The sequence below is a fragment of the Dryobates pubescens genome, chromosome 1, assembly GCF_014839835.1.
Source record: "Dryobates pubescens isolate bDryPub1 chromosome 1, bDryPub1.pri, whole genome shotgun sequence".
NCBI lineage: Eukaryota > Metazoa > Chordata > Aves > Piciformes > Picidae > Dryobates > Dryobates pubescens.
In genome coordinates, this window is record NC_071612.1 from 59,837,079 (window position 1) to 59,858,081 (window position 21,003).

General features: G+C 45.4%; 1 protein-coding gene across 1 annotated transcript in view; it reads right to left on the minus strand.

Moving 5' to 3' along the window:
- Positions 1 to 20,651, minus strand: part of SYN2 (synapsin II) — a 283,986-nt gene extending 263,335 nt beyond the window's left edge. The window contains exon 1 of the mRNA XM_054166626.1: positions 20,155 to 20,651. Coding sequence (XP_054022601.1) covers positions 20,155 to 20,534 — 380 coding nt within the window. The 5' untranslated portion in view covers positions 20,535 to 20,651. The remainder of the gene's footprint in view (positions 1 to 20,154) is intronic.
- Between the last annotated feature and the right edge of the window lie 352 nt (positions 20,652 to 21,003).

The window sequence follows — 21,003 nt, forward strand, 5'->3', positions numbered from 1 at the left end:
CCTCCCTGGGCAGCACATTCCAATGGCTAACAACTCTCTCTGGGAAGAACTTTCTCCTCACCTGCAGCCTCAACCTCCCCTGGCACAGCTTGAGACTGTGTCCTCTTGTTCTGGTACTGGTTGCCTGGGAGAAGAGACCAACCCCCACCTGGCTACAACCTCTCTTCAGGTAGTTGTAGACAGCAGTAAGGTCTCCCCTGAGCCTCCTCTTCTCCAGGCTAAGCAACCCCAGCTCCCTCAGCCTCTCCTCATAGGGCTTGTGCTTGAGGCCTCTCACCAGCCTTGTTGCCCTTCTCTGGACACATTCAAGAGTCTCAATGTCCTTCTTAAATTTAAGTACTATACACATTTCCTTCCTACCAAGAAAGTCTGGCAAACCACTGCTGCTCTCAGCAGGGAGCAGATATTGGGATAAAGAGGAATATGAATGTGAATTATCAATAAATTTTTACAAGTGCATATTCTAATGAAATACAAGCACTAGTACTTTTAACTTGACTTCATGTGAAATTAGCTTTTCCTCTTTAACAGAATTTATCAGACAGAAAGAGCACAAGGAGAGAACTTTGAGTTATGACAACCACATTGTAAGTGATATGGCAGCTATATATACAGCCCAAAAAGAGATAATCTGTTCAGGTACTGAATGTATTTCAACACAGCAATGATGCATTGAGTGTATCAGTAACGACTCAGGGGGATTGCTAAATCCATTGTGACAGCCTGAAAAAAAAGGAAAATTTTTTCTAACTAATGAGGCAAATTAACTATAACACCCTTTACAGCAGCTCAAATGGCCAAAGGAAAAACAAACAAACAATTCTGCATACAACTGGGAGAGGGAAAGGGAAAGCAAAAAATAAACCCTCAAGAAACAAGCACTAGGGAAACATTTGCTTTGCTATAAATGGACCTATTAAAATGAACTGAGGGAGTAAAGAACAGCTTATGGCTGTTCCAACAGAGTGATTTCCACTTTCTTGTGGTTTATTTTGGTTTAAGCATCATTGGTATTTATAATGTTACTCATTTCAGGCTCTTGGAAGATTCCAGAAAGAAAATATAATCCCTATTACGGAATCATAGAATTGTCAGGGTTGGAAGGGACCTCAAGGATCATCTAGTTCCAACCCCCCTGCCATAGGCAGGGACACCTCACACTACAGCAGGTTGCTCACAGCCACATCTAGCCACAAATCCTCCAAGGATGAGGCTTCCACCACCTCCCTGGGCAACCTGTTCCAGTGTCTCACCACCCTCATGGGGAAGAACTACTTCCTAACATCCAATCTGAATGTTCCCTCCCCTCCAGCTTGGATCCATTCCCCCCAGTCTGACATGCTGCCTGACACCCTAAAAAGTCCCTCCCTAGCTTTCCTGCAGGCCCCCCTTCAGATACTGGAACAGAAAGAAAAAAAATCCCAGCCAAGTGATGTTTCAATGGCTAATTAACCATTCCATGTTGAAAGTCCACATTTTCCATTAGCTTCCAGCTTTCCCATAGGAGAACCTCAGAGGGGGGAAAAAAGGCACAGTGAGCAGGAAAAGACTTTCCTAACTGAACATTGCCAATGGAGTCTGACTTTCACACCCTCATGTATGCTGTTTGGGAAAGTAATAGACACCACAGCTGATTGCTAATGGCTTGTGGGAAGTGAAACTGCTAACAAATGTCAGGTTGATGAGAATGGAGCTCTCCACAGCCACAGAGCTCTGTTGCAGCCTCAGCAACACTCCCCTGACCTCTGCAAATTTTGTCAAGCAAATATTTTTATCTGCATGAAAGAGCTTCAGATTGAGATTTTTTTTTTGGGGTGGTTTTCTTTTGTTTTTCTCTTGGAGACATTTGCCTTCTTCTATACCTTCCACTAGAAATTTATGACCAGGACATGATAGCTTTTTCCTGTCCAAAATAAAAGGTGTCAGATTAATGTCAGGAGTAAAGTTTTCAGGAAAATAATTAAAGCCTAGGAAGCAGTTTGAAACAGCCCTTTCAAGCAGCAACAACCTGTAAAAATTCTATGACTAACCACATGATTTCTCAAAGCATCATTGCCAGCACACAGAGATACTTAACTGGTCATGTGGAAAAACTGCAGGAGTAAATAAACAGAGATTTGTGACAGTACATGCCTCATTACTATTTCATATCCTTCACTGCCACTTGAAAGCCTCCACAGCAGTTTCATGCAATTCTGAGGAGGCCACAAAGACAACCCAAGGGCTGGAGCAGCTCTGCTATGAGAACAGACAGAGGGAGCTGGGGGTGTTCAGCCTGGCCAAGAGAACACTCCAGGGGGACCTTAGAGCTGCCTTCCAATACCTGAACGGATCCTAGGGGAAGGCTGGAGAAGGACTTTTCATAAGCATGTCTGGAGACAGGACAAGGGCAAATAGTTCAAAGCTGAGGGAGAGCAGTGTTAAGACTGGATCTTAGGAAGAAGTTCTTCAGTACAAGGGTAGTGAGACTCTGGAACAGGCTGCCCAGGGAGGTTGTGGCTGCCTCCTCCCTAGAGGTGTTCAAGGCCAGGTTGGATGAGGCCTTGGGCAGCTGAGTCTGGTTGAGAGGTGTCACTGCCCGTGGCAGGGAGGTTGGAGTAGAGGATCTCTGAGGTCCCTTCTAGCCTAAGCCATTCTATGACTTCTGTGCTAAATGTTCAGTCTGATTTCCAACCTAAGGGCCAGGGAGTAAGAGGTTAAAAAAAAAAGGACAATGAACACCACAAATACTTTGATTTTTTTTTTCCTTTTCATTCTTTCCAAACACTTTCAGCAATGTTTGATTCAAACAAAAGCAGGTTCTGACACATTCTTAGCCAGTAACAATCCCAGCTTTTAAGTAGGCCTAGAAGTTTGCTGGGGTTTTTTTAAACAGAGTTAAGTCAAGCAACTGCACACTGACCTCAAATGGACTTAGCAATATTCGCAGAGACAGCTGACAAAGAGAATTGTGAAAGACAGTGACTGTGCATCACCTTAACTCAGTTTAATCTGAGTTTAAACACAAAAGAAACTATTCCAGTTGAACAGAATAAAAGGACCCACATTGGCAGGCCCTGTGGACTGGCACTTAAAATGGATATTATTTGTTGAGGGGAAGTGTACGAATGACTGCACACTTATAATTGTAACTATCTGATCAAAGCCATTCCTAATCAATTTCTTTTCCGTTTACATAAAGAACTGCTACCAGCCTCACAGTCACGGGGTTTAAGCCTGAGTTGTCAGGCAATGTTTCTGCTAAAACAGAAGAATTTGTCCATGTTATGCAGAACAGCCTTGGACAGGTCTTTCAGGTGTACTGCAGAGAGACACAGATCTGCACATGCCTTGACATATGCCCACATGAATCCATCTCTTCCTGGTGCACAAAATGAAATTGGTTGTGTGTGCTAACTGGATTAGCAGTTACACTACAGCTCAGAGATGCATCAATGATGATGATTTCAGTCAACCATGCATTATAACCAGCTGCTTTTGCTGATTAACATTGCTTACTTTGACTTCTGTATTACAGATAATCCCATTTTCCACCACTGAAATTATTTGCTGGAGTTTCCAAACTAAACACATTCTCATCTTGAGGGGTAGAGTGCCTAGATCTAAAGAATTTCTACATTATCTTTCAAAACAAGCCACTCGAAAATCCAGACTGACTTAAGGAACACAAAAGTACAATTTCTATTCATGTAAAACTTTGTCTCTTATTTATTTTTTTCCTTATTTAGTATCACCAAGGTTGGAAGAGACCTCACCACAGACCTCATGACTAAACCATGGCACCAAGTGCCACATCCAATCCCCTCAAAATAGAACGTTCTGAATCACAGAATGTCAGGGGTTGGAAGGGGCTTCCAAAGATCAAGTCCAACCCCCCTGCCAAAGCAGCACCACCTGCAGCAGGCCACACAGGAACACATCCAGGCAGGTTTTGAAAGTCTACAGAGAAGGAGAACTCCACAACCTCCCTGGGCTGCCTGCTCCAGGGCTCCAGCACCCTCACCATAAAGAAGTCTCTTCTCACATTGAGGTGGAACCTCCTGTGTTCTACCTTGTACCTTGTCCTTCGTTCCAGCTTGTACCCATTGTTCCTTGCTCTATCACTGGGCACCACTGAAAAGAGCCTGGCACCTTCATCTTGACACCCACCCCCCAGACATTTATAGACATTGATAGGATCCCCTCTTAGCCTTCTCAAGGCCCCATATCATCAATACAGCATATCCAAGGGTTCAGGGATCTCACATGTACTAAAAATAAACAGAAAAAATCCCAAACAGCCCCAAAATTTCATCAGTCACCTAACTCTTGGAAAGGACTTCTGGCAAACAAAAGCACAGACAACCTCAGTAAGACTTAAGGGGAAAATAACTGCTGTAAGATCTTCACCAGCCTGGAAAGAGCAGACCTGCAGTCTGCTTCTGCCACTACATTTCATGAATGTAGGCTGGGGGCAGAGAGACTGGAGAGCAGCCAGGCAGAAAGGGGCCTGGGGGTGCTGGTAGATAGTAGGGTGAACATGAGCCAGCAGTGTGCCCAGGTAGCCAATGGCATCCTGGCCTGTATCAGAAAAAGCGTGGCCAAGCAGGACAAGGGAGGTTATTCTCACCCTGTACTCAGCACTGGTCAGGCCATATCTTGAGTACTATGTCCAGTTCTGGGCTCCTCAAATCAAGAGAGATGTTCAGGTATTGGAACATATCCAGAGAAGGGTGACGAGACTGGGGAGGAGCATGGAACACAAGCCCTCTGAGGAGAGGCTGAGGGAGCTGGGGTGGTTTAGCCTGGAGAAGAGGAGGCTCAGGGGAGACCTTATTGCTGTCTACAACTACCTGAAGGGAGGTTGTAGCCAGGTGGGTCTCTTCTCCCAGGCAACAGTGACAGAACAAGAGGACACAGCCTCATGCTGTCCAAGAGGAAGTTTAGGCTTGATCTTAAAAAGAAGCTCTTCACAGAAAGTTTTTGCCCCTTGGAATGTGCTGCCCAGGGAGGTCATGGGGTTGACATCCCTGGAGGTGTTTAAGAAAAGCCTGGATGAGGCACCTAGTGCCACGGTCTAGTTGATTAGTTAGGGTTGGGTGATCAGTTGGACTTGATGATCTTGGAGGTCTCTTCCAACCCAGTTGATTCTGTGATGTGTATGTGTGTGTATACATACTACTTTAATGAAGAAGAATTTGTAGGGCTTTTCACTGATGGAATCTTCACTTCTGTGGCTGTAGTTTTGCTCTGATGCCGCTGGGTTGCACTGGGACAAGAGAAGGCTCTTTCACTGGGCCACTTGGCTGTTTTGAAGATAGGTGAGGTGTGGAAAATCTTGTATGGGTTGTAATGGTAGAATCATGGGATTTAGAGACTCAGAGTTTAGTGTGAGGCTGGGCTTTGTCTGAATGCTCTTAGTTGGACCCATGTTGTAGACAGCAATGAGGACTCCCCTGAGCCTCCTCTTCTCCAGGCTATGCATGTACATATGCACACAAGTGCACATTTCATATTGCTAGCACACTACTACTAAAGCAACTATGGTGACAAACACCTTACCTGGGAACCACCCATCAGGCAGAAACAGTGTCAAAATACTGCTACTGCTTGTGCAGGTTTCAGTCACACAGTCAAGCACCGTAAGAGTCACAGCTATCACTCGTGATTTAACCACACACATCTGTGGCAGAATTTCCTGCTCAGCACTTAGATCAAAACACCAGTCCAGCTCTGCCAGGTTTACCTTTCACTCTGTGCAAGCATAAGGAGGTTTTGGGTTGTCACAGCAGTTTCTGCTCTATGAAAGCTCCCCAGCAGGATTTTTGTTTCTCGGTCGTTCACACAACTCTAGATGTGTTTGCCGCAACACCACTCTCTTCCCAGCCAAAACAGAAGCTTTGACACAGATATCTCCTGCTTAATTTCTTCATTTCAGTCCAGATGAGATTCATTCCACCAGACAGTTTGTTTCTGTCACCAAGGAGAAGGCACTCCTGCATGACATACAGCTTTTAGCTTTGTCACATACCAGCAATCTCCCTTTTTCCCTATTCATTGACTCTCTCTCTGCCTAAGAAATTAAGTGTACATTCTCCTTAAACCAGAAATGACATTAAACTTAAGAAGTCCCACACTTGCTTGCCAGCAGTACGGATGGAAGCATCCACAACACAAACTTTTGCTTGCATTGAGGTACAGAAGCAAATCACAAGTGCAAGACACACCGTGAAAGGAACAGAATTACTGTCACACTTCAAAGTTTTAAGTGGAATCTTCAATAGTGTTTTCACAGATCTAAAGAAAGGTGTCTGCTGAGGTGGTTTGTTATAGATGGGCAATAAAAGAAGCAGGTTTGAGGAAAGAGGAAGAATCTATGCACACTCTGTTCCAGCAGAATACTTCTGACTCCCCAAAGGAGCCTCTAAGAGCACCGGATGAACCAGAACCTCCTACGAAGAAAGACAGAGAGAACTGAGTCTGTTCAGTCTTGAGGAGAGAAAGCTGAGAGGGCATCTTATCAGTGACTATAAATATCTGGGGGGTAGGTATCAAGATGAAGGTGCCAGGCTCTTTTCCACAGTACCCAGTGACAGAACAAAGAACAGAAAGTACAAGCTGGAACAAAGGAGGTTCTACCCTAATATAAGGAGACGCTTCTTTCTTGTTAGGATGCTGGAGCATTTGAACAGGCTGCCCAGAGAAGTTTGCTGGAGGCTTTCAGAACCCACCTGGATACATTCCTGTACAACCTGCCTTAGGTGACCCTGCTTTGGCAGGGTGGTTGGCAGGGACTTGATGATCTAGAGGTCCCTTCCAACCTCTCCTATTCAGTGCTTCTGTTATCCACCAGCAGTGACATGTGACCTATGTGATTTAAAATACAACTAATATTATTTTCAATGTACTATTTAATTCAGAAGACTTTCATAGGAATGTCAGATTTTTTTTTTTTGTAGGACCATTCCTTTCCTATTTAAACTTTACCCCAAATACTCAAAATAGTTTTATTCTAGACTTCTTAAAGTGCTAGCTGAAACACTTTAGTCACTTAGGATATATTGTATACAATGTAGACATGACTCAAGAAAATTTGCTTTGGTTATTGCTTCAAAGGTCTCCTAAGAAAAATATTTTTGCCCTAATAAAAACCACTCATGTGATTATTTACTTTGCCAACAACTACTATGTAAAGCAACTCCTGTAGTCACAGCACAGTATGCTATCATCTTGCCATTCAGTAGAATCAGACTTATTTATCAGATTTGATGATAAAACCTTTTTACTACCTTTCCAGGATCCCAAATCTGAGAGGTTGGGTTTTCTACCAACAGCCATATTTTCAGTCCTACAAGGAAAAGTCACCTTTGGAATCTTTTAAAGCTTTCTTAATGCTGAACCATGTGCATGTACATAGGAAGCTTTCACTGGAAATTATCACCTTCAAAGCAAACTAAATCACTAAGAGGTAGTGAACCTTCCTCTTATGGAACCATCCTAGTTCCTTTAAACAAAATATGAGACTGAAATGACTGAGCCTGATCTCATGCTGCAGTTTGATCTACTAAATCAGTCTTGGTTCTTTTTTTATTAGGAAGAAATCGAAAGTAATAAACAAGTAACAAGGTTAAACAGAACAAAACTGAAGCCAGGCACGACAATATGTACACAAACACAACCAGGTCATGTTGCCGTCTTGTTTTGAAGCTAGAAACCAGCCTCATTTTTTGTCTCTTTGGAACTCAATTTATACCCTAACAGTAAAATAAGAGATGCTCCAAATTTTGTGCCTTGCCCCCTCCCCCCCAGCCTTTTTTATCCCTCACAAGCAATTAGTTTCTCTTGTGAGAAGTCAATAAAGGATCTTGGCCTCTGCCACAGCGCTCAACAGAAACTGTAGAAGTGGAGCTCAGCCCCTCCAAACCAGATAATTCAAAGTCAACATTTCATATGCAGTACTAGTTTTGTAAGGTCAAAACAAAGAGATAAAAGTACTTCTTGCATGAGAGAACCATTTGATCTTCAGATCTGCGTGGAAAGAGCACCTAAACTTGCACTCAGTTCTGGAACACCCACTTGGAAAGTTACTGGGATGCTGATACAGGTGAGGACACATCCACACACAAACGCAACTTGGGGTTGCCTTCTCCATGCTCAATCTCTCAGGCTCTGCAGGAGCCTTCCAGTAAGCAGCACACTGCTGATAATTTGCTTTATGACTTTATATCAAATTTGAGATGACTTAAGCGCCTGCTCCTCTATTCTAATCATGCCTATTCCACAAAGAAGCACCTGCTGCTTACAAAATGAAACAAATTAGCTTAAATCAGGAGTACAGAAGCCTAAAGGTTACTACTGCAATAAAGAAAGATGTACTGGGAGCTTGTCAGCACCCAGCTTCGACAGCAAAGTACAAACTGCCTCCAAAGGACAGCTGCTGCTGTGCCTCGTGAAATGAAACCAAGGCTCTCGTCAGCCTCTGCTGTGTCCTGCTGCTGGTGCTCTTCACCACGTGCCAGACCACACTGCAGAAGTGCATTACACATCACTTTGTTGCTGTATTTCTTAATGAGCTTCATAACTTTCCTTCCCTTTGAGCAGTGGAAACAACTTCCTATTATAGCTTTAAATATTTATGAGGAGACTGCACTTATTTATCAGTCCTAGCAGGGGAGTGAAGGGCTGGAGAGCAGCCCTGCAGAGAAGTTGGAGATGCTGGTGGATGAAAAGCTGGACATAAGCAGGCACCATGCACTCCTAGCCCAGAAGTCAACCATCCCCTTCACTGACCCCTGCAGCATGGGCAGCAGGTGAAGTGAGGGATTCCACCCCTCTGCTGTGACCCCACCTGCAATGCTGGGGCCAGCACTGGAGTCCTCAGCACAGACAGGGGCCTATTGGAGCAGGGCCAGAGGAGGCCACAGCAATGCTGGGAGGGCTGGAAGCCCTCTGCTGTGAGGCCAGGCTAAGAGAAGGCTCCAGGGAGACCTTCTGGTGGCCTTTCAGTACTTAAAGGAGCCAGAAGAAAGCTGGCAACAGACTTCTGAGCAGGGCCTGTTGTGATAGTATGAACTAAAAGAGGGAGATTCAGACTAGAGAGAAGGAAGAAATATTTTACAATGATGGTGGTGAAACCCCAGCATCTTCCAGTTGGTAGATGCCCCAACCCTGAAACCATTCCAAGTCAGGTGGTTTGAGTCTCTGAGCAACCTGCTCTAGCTGCAGATGTCCCTGCTGACTGCATGGGGGGTGGACTACATGACCTAAGTCACTTCCAACCCAAACCAGCCTGGCATGATATTAAAATCTTTTTTTCTTATTAGTCTCATGGTATAACCTGTAAGTAGAAACAATTAAAGATCAGCTCATATAAAGTGTTTTTTTGCAGGTCCTTTAGAACACAATTAAGAGACCTAAAAGACTTTATCTGAGGCTCTGATTTTATTTTAATCCCCTGATAAAAATCCAAAGAAATGCATGCATTTTTAAGTATGTTTTAAAATAACTCCTGTAAGCAATCAGTGTGCATGCTGCATTATGAACATCAATACCCAATTGAGATTCCAGATGAGAGAGATCAAATAGTGACTCATGCAAGGTCAGACTTGGAACAGTCATTACAAAAAGCTAAAAGATTGACATTTTAATGGCTGGACCAAAACTGCCTTTTCTAACAGCTTCTGGAAACTGACTGGCTGATGGTGGCCATGTGATGGTTTTGTTTTCCCTACCTACTTCAGCAGGGAGTAAAAAACAGGTGATCACAGTTATTAGGCACCAAGCATTTCGCAGCTGGGGGTGGGGAGGAGGTTAAACAAAAACAGGGAAAGTGGATTTATGCCTCTACTTGCACAAGTGGGGACTATTTCCCTGCTGTCCACAGAGGGAGAAAAGAGCTTCTCTTCTCCTGTCCTTATCCTTCATACAAGAGGAGCACAGGTACTTACAAGAAATGGGCAGAGACCAAGAAAAGTCACACATTCAGATGTGACAATAATAAAGGGAACATTGCTCACACTCCTTCCCAGCCGCAGTGAACCAACAACACTGCCACATCTCATGCTTCTACCTCCTTCCCATCACAGATACACAGAGAGAAGGATAAAGATACTTCTGGCTTGCACAAAATATAGGAAGGTTTTTCAAAACCTGGAGCTGTCTGCTCTTCAGCACTGTCTACTGGAGCAATCTGTACATCAAGAACCCCACCAATGCTGTCATTCAAAAAGGATTAGCAAGCACACCTTGGCAGCCCTGATCTTTTAGGTCACCCTGCCAGCTCACTCACTGATGGGCAGCCACCAAGCAAGCCTCAGACATTCTACACTGTCACCTGACACTGCTAGGGCTAAACCCACCCAGCCTCAGCCACAGCTGAGAGCCAGCCCTGCACTGCTTTAGGCACCACCAGTCCATAGAAGAAAAACAGAAACAGGCTCTTTAAAATCCAGTGACTTCTGAATTAGAGATTTCTGTTCCTTTTTGCTCACAAATAGCCTTATTTGCAAACCTTAAGGTATATAAGATTATAATGATCAATCTGACCTTAGTCACCAGTTTCTTGCTCAGAATCAGTGTTTTTGTCAACAAAAGTTCACTAATGTTTCTCTTTCAGCCAGGCAGAGACACACTCGTGGTGAAAGTGGCTGCTGCAAAACTGACAGTCTTTACACCTTCGGCAAAAGCTTCAGCCAGTCCACAGCCTACATCAATACCCTTCATCCCTCTCCTTCGGCTGGCTGTTCAAAAGCAAACCAGCTTCCCTCTGAGAAGTCAAGTTTGACTCAGCACAGATAAAGCTGTTTAATTAGCAAAAGCAGCAGTGCAATCAAGCAAGTAATGTGCATTCTGGACCAAGGTGTGAAGCTGTCCTCCCACTCACGGTGTCTGCAATGTCTTATCACCTCATTACACTTCTTTCTCTTTTTCCCCCCCCTACTCCACAAGGTGAGCAGCCTCATCTTCGGAAGCACTGTCCTTATTCCAGGTAACATTTACTTCATAATTTATTGCTTCCCTTTCTGTGAGCCACAGCATAGCCTTCTTTGCCAAGTTATTCATTTCCATTCTTTGCAACTTTTCGACCTACTTGCTAATTACCCTTTGCTGTCGTGGTCAGCCAGCAAGGTCCAAGAATCCTTCTGTAAAGGTTCTACATCCAAATCTGGCTCCCTGGGTTTGATGTTCTCTTCTTCAGACACAAGCTTACCCTCAAACATATTTTCACTACAGTCTAATCACGTTTTTTTAAAGGCAGATTGTGGTGTCTCTTAGCTACAAATGCATAAAACCCCCAACCATCCGTTTTAATTCCATTAACCCCTGATTTCTGTAGTTTAAAGCATTCACAAGGGGTAGGCTGGCTGAAGAGCTAAAGGTGATAAAACTATGTGCTAGTCCATACAGGTATTTCTGAAGGGGACTACTGTGTGGTACTATTAAGGACTGGGTACAAAAAAGATGCACAGCAGGAAGTCACTACCTTAAGAACATATTGATACCATTGGGATATTTAGCATCAATCCTTTGAAGAACCAGTTTCAGCAGAACTGTGTACAGTTTTCCAGTGCTATTTAGTGCTCACAGAATGCCAAGTAACACCCACTAAAAAAACCCCAAACAAACATATAGTTCAAAATACATTAAGGCCTTGTCTATGTTCAGACTCCATCTGGGGCTGAAGTCTAGCAGTTGCTCCATTACCCAAGGATCCCTCCCCAACAGAGAAGGGAGAGCAGAAAAAGGCAGGCAGACCCAAAGGGTGAAGTAAAAAGGGATTTAGTGAAACAACCAAGCTAATACCAATGCAAGTATGTAAAGTAATACTCAGTCCAGCAAACACACAGCACTCACAGTAAACATGCAGGCAGTCCTCAGAAGAAGAAAGAGGAGCAGGGCCAGGAGGAGCCTGAGCACGAGCCCAAGCAGGAAGCTCCTCATGCTCAGCAAACGTCCCTCTTTATACTATGACATTAATGATCTGAGATCCACCTGTAGCCAATTCAGCTCAGCTGTCCCAGCTGACTCCAAATTGCTAATGACCTGCAGCCCATGGCTTGCCTGGGATTCTGTCCCTGCAAAACCAGGATACTCCTCTAGATGCATGTTTTCAAGACACAAACTACGCCGAATAATAGAGCTTTTGATAACCTTTGGTTTCATACTGCCCCTATTTCAACAGATTACAATTTGCTACTGGCAAATAATTATCAAATTCTGAGCAGATTATAAGTAGAATTTAATTTTATTTACATAGAATAAACCAGGTTGGAAGAGACCTTCAAGATCATCGCGTCCAACCCATCAACCAATCCAACCCACCTAATCAACTAAACCATGGCACCAAGCACCCCATCAAGTCTCCGGAATACCTCCAATGATGGTGACTCCACCATCTCCCCAGGCAGCCCATTCCAATGGGCAATCACTCTCTCTGTATAGAACTTCTTCCTAACATCCAACCTAAACCTCCCCTGGTACAGCCTGAGACTGTGTCCTCTTGTTCTGGTACTGGCTGCCAGGGAGAAGAGACCAACATCTGCCTGTCTACAACCTCCCTTCAGGTAGTTGTAGAGAGCAAGAAGGTCTCCCCTGAGTCTCCTCTTCTCCAGGCTAAGCAACCCCAGCTCCCTCAGTCTCTCCTCATAGGGCTTGTGTTCCAAACCCCTCACCAACTTTGTTGCCCTTCTCTGGACTCATTCCAGCAAGTCAACCTCCTTCCTAAACTGAGGGGCCCAGAACTGGACACAGTACTCAAGGTGTGGCCTAACCAGTGCAGTGTACAGGGGCAGAAGTCTACAAAGCAATTTAATATTCCTTTTCTCTCTCACTTCAGCCTTGTTACTTTGAAACAGCCCTGCCTAAAATCCATTATGCTTGCTGGTTTTGCCACTTCCTTTTTATTAAGGTAACATTTAGAAGTAAACAATGGCCATTTTTACTTAACTATTATCTATTTAACCAAACATGTTACCATAGGTTTCATGAAGCTTCAGACAAGTTTCTGTGATCTCTTTGTTCTTCACAGAAAGTGTTACTGGCCATTGGAATCTGCTGCCCAAGGAGGTGGTGGAGTCACCATCATTGGAGGTGTTTAAGAGGAGACTGGATGAGGCACTTGGTTTAGTTGATTAGATGGTGTTGGGTGAGAGGTTGGACTTGATGATCTCAAAGGGCCTTTTCCAACCTGGCTAATTCACAGTATCACAGTATAACTAAGGTTGGAAGAGACCCCAAGGATCATCGAGTCCAACCTGTCTCCACCAACCTCATGACTAGACCATGGCACCAAGTGCCACATCCAATCCCCTCTTGAACACCTCCAGGGACGGTGACTCCACCACCTCCCTGGGCAGCACATTCCAATGACGAACGATTCGCTCGGTGAAGAACTTTCTCCTCACTTCGAGTCTAAACCTCCCCTGGTGCAGCTTGAGACTGTGTCCCCTTGTTCTGGTGCTGGTTGCCTGGGAGAAGAGACCAACCCCTTCCTGGCTACAACCACCTTTCAGGTAGTTGTAGAGGGCAATGAGGTCACCCCTGATCCTTCTCTTCTCCAGGCTAAATTCTATTTGATTCTTTGGCGATAAAGGAGGAAAAGGAGAAAGATGAAATAGATTCACTCAGATTTTGAGGACAGGGGACAGGAACTGGACAGAGAATGACAGCAGACACAGTCTGCCCAAATTTGTAGTTAGCATCTCATATAAACTAAGTTGCCTAAAATGGCGTTAAAAATGGTAAGACTTTGGTTAGACAGAGCAATACCCAGCAATATGGAGGGAAATGTTTTCACCTAGAAGCTTTTTTTGTCTAGCTCTAGCGTGTGCTGTGCTTGGCTATTTATATTCATAACTCTGCCTTTTTTTATTGGATCATCTTAAAATACTAGCACAGCCATTGTCTGGTGCAGAGTGGTATCAGCTGGCTGTTTCAGAGGACAGACATGAAACACAACCTGCAGGAGATCACCGTGTGCTACCAATTCTGATTCGTTAACACATGACGTTACGTACTTCACCTAGTTCAACTGCCTCTCCCTGTTCTGAACTTGGTGCCCCAGCATGGACCTGGTATTTTAAAAAAAGGACCACAAAAGTCACACAGCACACTGAGCTACACTTCCACCCCTTCAGAAACAGTCATCCAGTTGCTTCTGCCTGACAAGGAGACAGTTCAAAATAAGCTTTACCTCACTGGAGAAACTCATGTTGTTTCACCTGTGCTTCAGCACATCCACCCCACTTGCAGAGAGATCATCAAATTCCAGCATAGTGGGGGCTGGAAGGGACCTCTGGAGATCACCTAGTCCAACACCCCTGCTAAAGCAGGGGCACCCACAGCAGGTTGCCCAGAATCCATGCAGGTTTGGAATCTCTCCAGAGAAGGAGACTCCACAACCTTTCTGAGCAGCCCGCTCCAAGTCTCCAGCACCCTCACACCAAAGTTTTTCCTCATCACATTCAGACAGAACCTTCTGGGTTCCAGTTTGTGCCCAATGCCCCTTGTCCTGTCACTGGGAACCACTGTCAAGAGTCTGGCCCCATCCTCTTGCTCTCCACCCTTTAGTTCTTGCTGAGCATTGAGAAGTTTTCTCTCTCTCCACGCTTCGCAGCAGATGTGCTGGTCATGCTCTGGGCAGCCCCTGCCTTCACCTGCGTCTCTCCTTCCAATGATTCAGATGAAAACTTAGCATTTTGAAATGATCCTTGTGAGATGTTTCATCTGAAGCAAAAAATTAAAGAGACACTAAAGTAAAATCTTGGCCACTCCTGCTCCATTTCAGGAAGTTTAAGGAGCCTCTTGCTTTCTTTGAAAGATTACAGTGTTATACCAAAGGCAAGATCATTTTTCCTTTAATATTTTGAGTTTCTTGTAGCAAAAAGCACAGCAGTCCTTAATTAGCACTGCAAGTAGCTTACTATCTCTTCTTTCTTCCTATATAAATTACAGATGTTGATGAGTTTACCTTTTACACTCATTGCCTGAAGGCACATATCCACAGTTGGCCATTTGGTCAGTCTTAAGGGCTTAGACTCAGTGTCCTTCCACCTCTGCACCACAGCTGTCCCTGGCTTTGACTTACCTTCAAAGCCTTCAGCCCCTAAATGAGAGCTAAGGGATCCCCCACACACCCTGTACAATCACTATGAGCTCCATATTTGCTCATGTCCTGGGTTTCCATCCAATTTTACATCATGGCTCTACGCTTTTCCCTCTAGTAGTGTGCTCTGCCCAGATCAAGGCTGACAGGAGAACTCTTCTTCTATGCAGTGCCACCCCAGGGGACTAGGGAGCTCTGGCAAAGCAGTTGCCCTCCACTGTGCCTTCCTAAAATCTAAGTGACACTCTCTGAAATTGGAAAACTTGCTGACTGAAGGCTTATACAGGAATGCAACACCACAGGCATGACATCAACATGGTAGTATCAAATAGGAGAAATCAGAATTACCTGTTCAAGCAGAGTTAGGAAATACTAATTATTTAACCCAAACTAAACCATCCTTCCTGAGCAGAATACCTGCAAGGAATTTTCATTGCAGGGAAAAACCTGTTGAGTTGTTATCCCCTACATAAACCAACCACACACATATTTTTAATCCAAACCTTTTTCTACCTTCTAAATAAATGCAAAAACACGCCCCCCCCCCCAAAAAAAAACCCACAAAACCCACCATGAAACCCATTCTGCTCACTTCAGTACCTTTGCTGTGCCGTAAAGCAGCATTTTTCCTGTGCTGTGACCATACTGTTCACCTCAGAAACATTTATGATGACCAATGTTTGCCCATAAATGACTCCATCGTTTGAAAAACACAACGTTTGCTCTCCATATAGCATTTGGCCCAGCCATCTGGAGAGTCTCTCTCGGGCCCATCACAAGATGACTAACTACTAAGCCACAAACATTGCAAGAAATGCATAATTCTTGAAGGGGGGAAGGGGAGGAAGAAGAAAGAAAGAAAGAACCCACAACACAATACTGATAACTTAGCACAAAATCTCTGCTTAAAAAAAAAAGAAGAACACAATTTTTTTCATTTGAATCTTTTTATAGTTTCATCACTGCTGCCAAGGAGTCTTTAGGCTTCAGCTTTTAAAGCACGAGATAGACAAAGCAATAATTAGTTTTCAGCATTGAAATAGCTTTCTAAATATTACACATAAGCTTTTAATAAAGATAATAATCTGTATACAGAGAGTTTTGGCACCTTGCCGCTGATGTACGGCCTCTAATCACTTGCTTGTTCAGCACTGAATATTCCAGTAACCATTTTGTTCTGTACACAAAAGTGTATTTTCTGAGGTAATTAAATACAGTTAAAAATAAACTTATCTAGCTGAGGATTTTGGACGCTTCCTGCAGAGCAGTAGCCGGGAAATGAGAATTAAAAGGAAAGGTTAAGCAAGCTGCCCAGGTTTTAATTTAGCTCTGTCATTAGCCTCTTGGATGACCTTGAACAAATAATTTTACTTCTTGCTTTCCTCCATTTGTAAAGATTACAACAGAGATGCCTAAAGCTGTAAAACAATCATTGAAGTCCATTACATAAAATCATTATTAAACCTAACAAGTGGTTCTCAAGCTTTCCCCTCCCCAACAGGTCCACGAGGTGTCCGTGAATCGAACGCTTTTTCCACTACACCTTTAAACCCCGTGTAAGGTTCTGCCCTAGATGTGTTAACTCAGAAGAGGGCTCTGGTCACCAGTGGAGGTACTGAAAATTTCTGTTCAGTATGCAGCTGCAGATGAAAAGAATGTGACATTAAAATGCATAAAGGACAGGTCAGAAAATAAAATCAGCTTGCCTGGTGCCTTTATAATAACTGAGAGCACAGGTCCACGGCAGGAGCGCTTGCACTGCAGGTCACCCCTGCTTCACACTCACACTCCAGAAGGACACAAGGTTTCAAAAAAGAATTGGTGAAAATGATTGCTAGCTATTGGCTTTCACCTTTGGACTGAAGGATCACTTGTTTTATAAAGTGCCTAAGAGAAAGTATGCCATGAGAGCCAGCACCAACAAAGACCACTTGTCATGGGTTTGTCTCTGGCAGGCGACCAGAAGCTTTAGTCTGTGTCCATTTCTTTCCTACACTCACCAAAAAAGCAGGTATGAAGCTACTAACTGGTAGAAAGTCTCTGGTATCAGCTTGTATTGCGATCCTGCCTTTAGCAGAAGCCCTGAGAGGTCTCATCTCATCTATAAGCTGCAAGTTGTCAAAGAACCTGTGGGAAAAGAATTGTCTTTTACAGCTCCAACACATCTTTGACTGAGAGTGTTACTGGAGAAGAGAGAATGGTTTGACACAGACTGCGTTTAGTCTCTTTCCTCAAGAAGTCAGATACTACAACATGGTAAAAATACACAAATTAGTTACCTGTAAGTTCATTTTCCCATTTTTCCCCTATCCTATGGCATAAAAGTAAAGAAACTCAGAAAGGAGAATTTCAAAACTTGTACATCAGCAAACTTCTGGAGGGAAGAAAATGATAGAAGCCACCTGAGATCAAGAGTCAAAAATGGAAGCAACACCCAAGCATTTCTATGTAGAATATCTCATAGGATTCCATTAGTGACAATAATGATGTTGGTTGGACTTCAAGTATGAGTCAGTCTCTAACAGAAACAAAATGTCCTTTTGAAGCTACAGGTAAGAGGCTGTATCCTTCGCTGATGGAAGAAGGTGCTTAGTGCTTCCTCTGGCCCTTGCTAAAAGAAGGATACCAAATTAGCAGGATTTTGGTGCAATCCAGATGGAAATTCTTTTCTTTCTATGGAAGCTGCAATCCAAAAGCAATGTATACATGGTTTTTATTTAAGACAAACACAACACAGCTCATACCAGCATGAAAACAAATGCCCAAAGCACGATTCTCCTTTCAGGACTAACACAGATCAATGGAAATCATTTCTTTGGAGGCTCCAAGAGATTTCTCTGGTGCTGTTTTTCTTGGGTTTGGCAGGGTTTGGTGAGTGTATCAGGTGACAGCAGCTCTACAGACCTCACCTCACTGAACTGTACATCAGTGCATCACACCAGGCAGGGTAGCCAGCAGACCACCAGAATTCATCTGCTGCCAGTTCCAATCTTTCAATATAATTTGGGTTTGTTTCTTTGGTAATTTCCTTCCAAATTATCACCCCGTTTTAGCCCATATAGTCAAACTGCAGCAGCTCAGTACAGATCACTATGAACAGGCACACTGCTAAGGGTAGGGAACAAACTTTTCTTGCATGTATTATCAGCATACACATATATCTGTATTTCAAAATGTATTCTAAAACCTTCAGCTACACAATAATTAGGTTTCTAGAGCGGAAAAGAAGCCAGTACAACAACAAACTGTTCTGTCTAGAATGACCACATACCCATGTCACATACTATGAGAAATAAAAGCAAGCAGGCATGAGTAACCCTCTGTGCGTGTGTGCATCTGCAGCTCTCCCCTACCTGGAATACTGCTGGTGGCATTCACCATGCAGACGTTTAAATCTCAGCTGTTGCTGACAAATTGCATGATTTTGGGTGAATTTATCAAGTGCAGCAGACGTGCTGTGTTCACAAACACACAGGATAGCTTCTGGTAAGGGAAAGAAAAACAATCCACCAGAACCAAACTTTGTGAGCCTACAGCATTATTTAATGTACCCAGGGAAAAAAAGATACGCACGGCAGAACATTAAACAAACAGACGTATCTGCAAAGCAGCGAGCAGTGTCCATGGATGCATCTCCATGACGTAGGTACAGAGGCTGGCTCAGGCTGGCAGATACAACAACCTTGTTTTGGTTGTGTTTTGGGGTTTGTTTTAAATCACAATACCAAACACAGTGGTGGGGGGAAAAAAAAAAAAAACACAACAAAAAACCAATAACAACACCAAAACATAAAACCAAACCCAAAATGAAACAGGAAAGATCATCTTAACATTAGGAGCATGTTCACTACAGATAAAGGTTTCTTAACGTTAACAACAAATTCACTATAGACGAAGGCTTACATTTTTGTTTTCAAGTCTTTTATTAAAGTGCCATTTCAAAGCAAATTGGCTCAAATCACAGAACTCTACAAGTCCAGCTAGGCAGGCAGGCTATAAATTTGAAAAGCTGGTAATAAACTCCCAAACCCACAATCCATTACTGAATGATGCTGGGGTTACAACAACACATTTGTTTTACTCTGCATTATTTTAAGGCACTGTTATGACCTTATTATACACTGTAGTTAGCAACAGCAAACGAGATGATTCACAGCTTGACATGTAAACACACAGTACAGGGAGGCAAGGTGGTGAACGATGAACACATATACATCCTTCCTATCAAATACAGCATCCACCAGAGTCAGACGTCATAAACAGGTCTGAAAAAGCCATCACTTCTCCTGCTGGCAGCAGGCAGGCAAAGGAAGAGATGAGTTGATGTACAAGTTTTATGTTTTGTAAATCTTCTATGATGATAGCGGAAGCGAAAACACCCACCCCAGACAAAACCTGCAATTTGACCGTACTGAACAAATTCACAAGGGCTAAGAGTAAAAACGAGGGCTGGTCCTCAGTATCCTGAAGGACCTTCACCGCCGCTGAACAGAAACAGCGGGATCTGCTGGAAATGAACCAGCTCACAAATATAAAATTAACAAACGTCAAAGCTACAACCGCAGGCGAGTCAGAGCACAAAAAATCATGCCCAGGAAAGCCAGACCCTACCTGCACCTACACACGGGTCCTTTATTTCTCTAGGGAGCACAGCCTATGTTTTTTTTTCAGGCAAGTGCGTTTTATTTAGTGTTTGGATGACAAACAGCTCTCGATCCTAGCCAGGCGCTGCAGGCTTCGCTCCATCTTCCGGTCCGTAACGCTACGCTCCAGCCCCGCCGCTGCCGCCCCTGCGAGGCCGGGTAGCGGGGTAGGCTCGGCGGGGACCAGCGGCGAGGGGAGGCTCGGACCGGCGACCTCTTTCCCGCCGCCTCCCCCGGCATCAGCCCCGACCCGCCGCGGAGCTTCCCCATCTCCCCGGGGCGCGCCTCGCCGCCCCGAGGTGAGCCCGCACCTGCCGGGGAAGGGAGAGGGGCCCGCGGGGACGTGGACCGCAGAGTGAGGGCGGGGAAGGACGGGGTGAAGGAGGAGGAGGGAGCGGAGGGGCATGCGGAGGAGCGGGGGGCACCTACCAGTCCGTGTGCGGCTCGTCGATGACCAGGAGCAGCTTGAACTTTCTGCCGACAGCCGCGGAGACGGCGGAGGAGGCATCCACCAGCCCTGCCGAGGCCGCCGTCTGCTTCACGGCGTTGGAGAGAGAGCTGAAGAAGCTGCTGCCCGTGGACTGCTGCGGCTGCGGCGGCGGCTGCTGCTGCTGGGGGGGAGCCGACTGCGGCGGCGGCTGCCGGCGCTCGGTGGCAGGGGAAGCAGAGGCAGGGGCCGGGGAGCCTGAGGACGGAGGAGGCGGCGGCGGCTGCTGCGGCTCCGGCCGCTGTAGGTCGGTCATGTAGCCATTGGGAAGGTTGGCGATGAAGCTGCTGTCCGAGAGCCTTCGCCGCAGAAAGTTCATCATTTGGCCGGGGGAGAGAAAGGCGAGCGCGGGCGGAGGGAGGGCGCGGAGCCGAGCGGCGGGCGCTGCGGTCCGCAGGCGGGCTCGGTCGCAGCCTCACTGCCGGCCACGGCGGGAAGGCGCCGCCTTCCCCTCACGGCGGCGGCGGCGCGGATGCCGCTGCCGCTCCCACCCGCCTCTAGGGGGCGCCGAGAGGAGCATAGCGGCGCTCGCGCCGCCCGGCGGGAGGCTCGGCAGGGGCTCGGCCCCGCTGCCCAGCGGCAGGTCTGGGCCGGCCGCTCCCCGCCGTGCCGAAGGGACGCAGGGGCAGCGGCACAGCGAGAGGGACTTCGACCAGCCCTGCCTGCGGGGTAGGAAATCTCCTCAGAGGTATCTGAACAGCCTGGATCCATGGGCCGGGGCCAACGGGACGAGGTTGAACAAGGCCAAGCGTCGGGTCCTGCACTCAGGTCCCAACACCATGAGAGCTCCA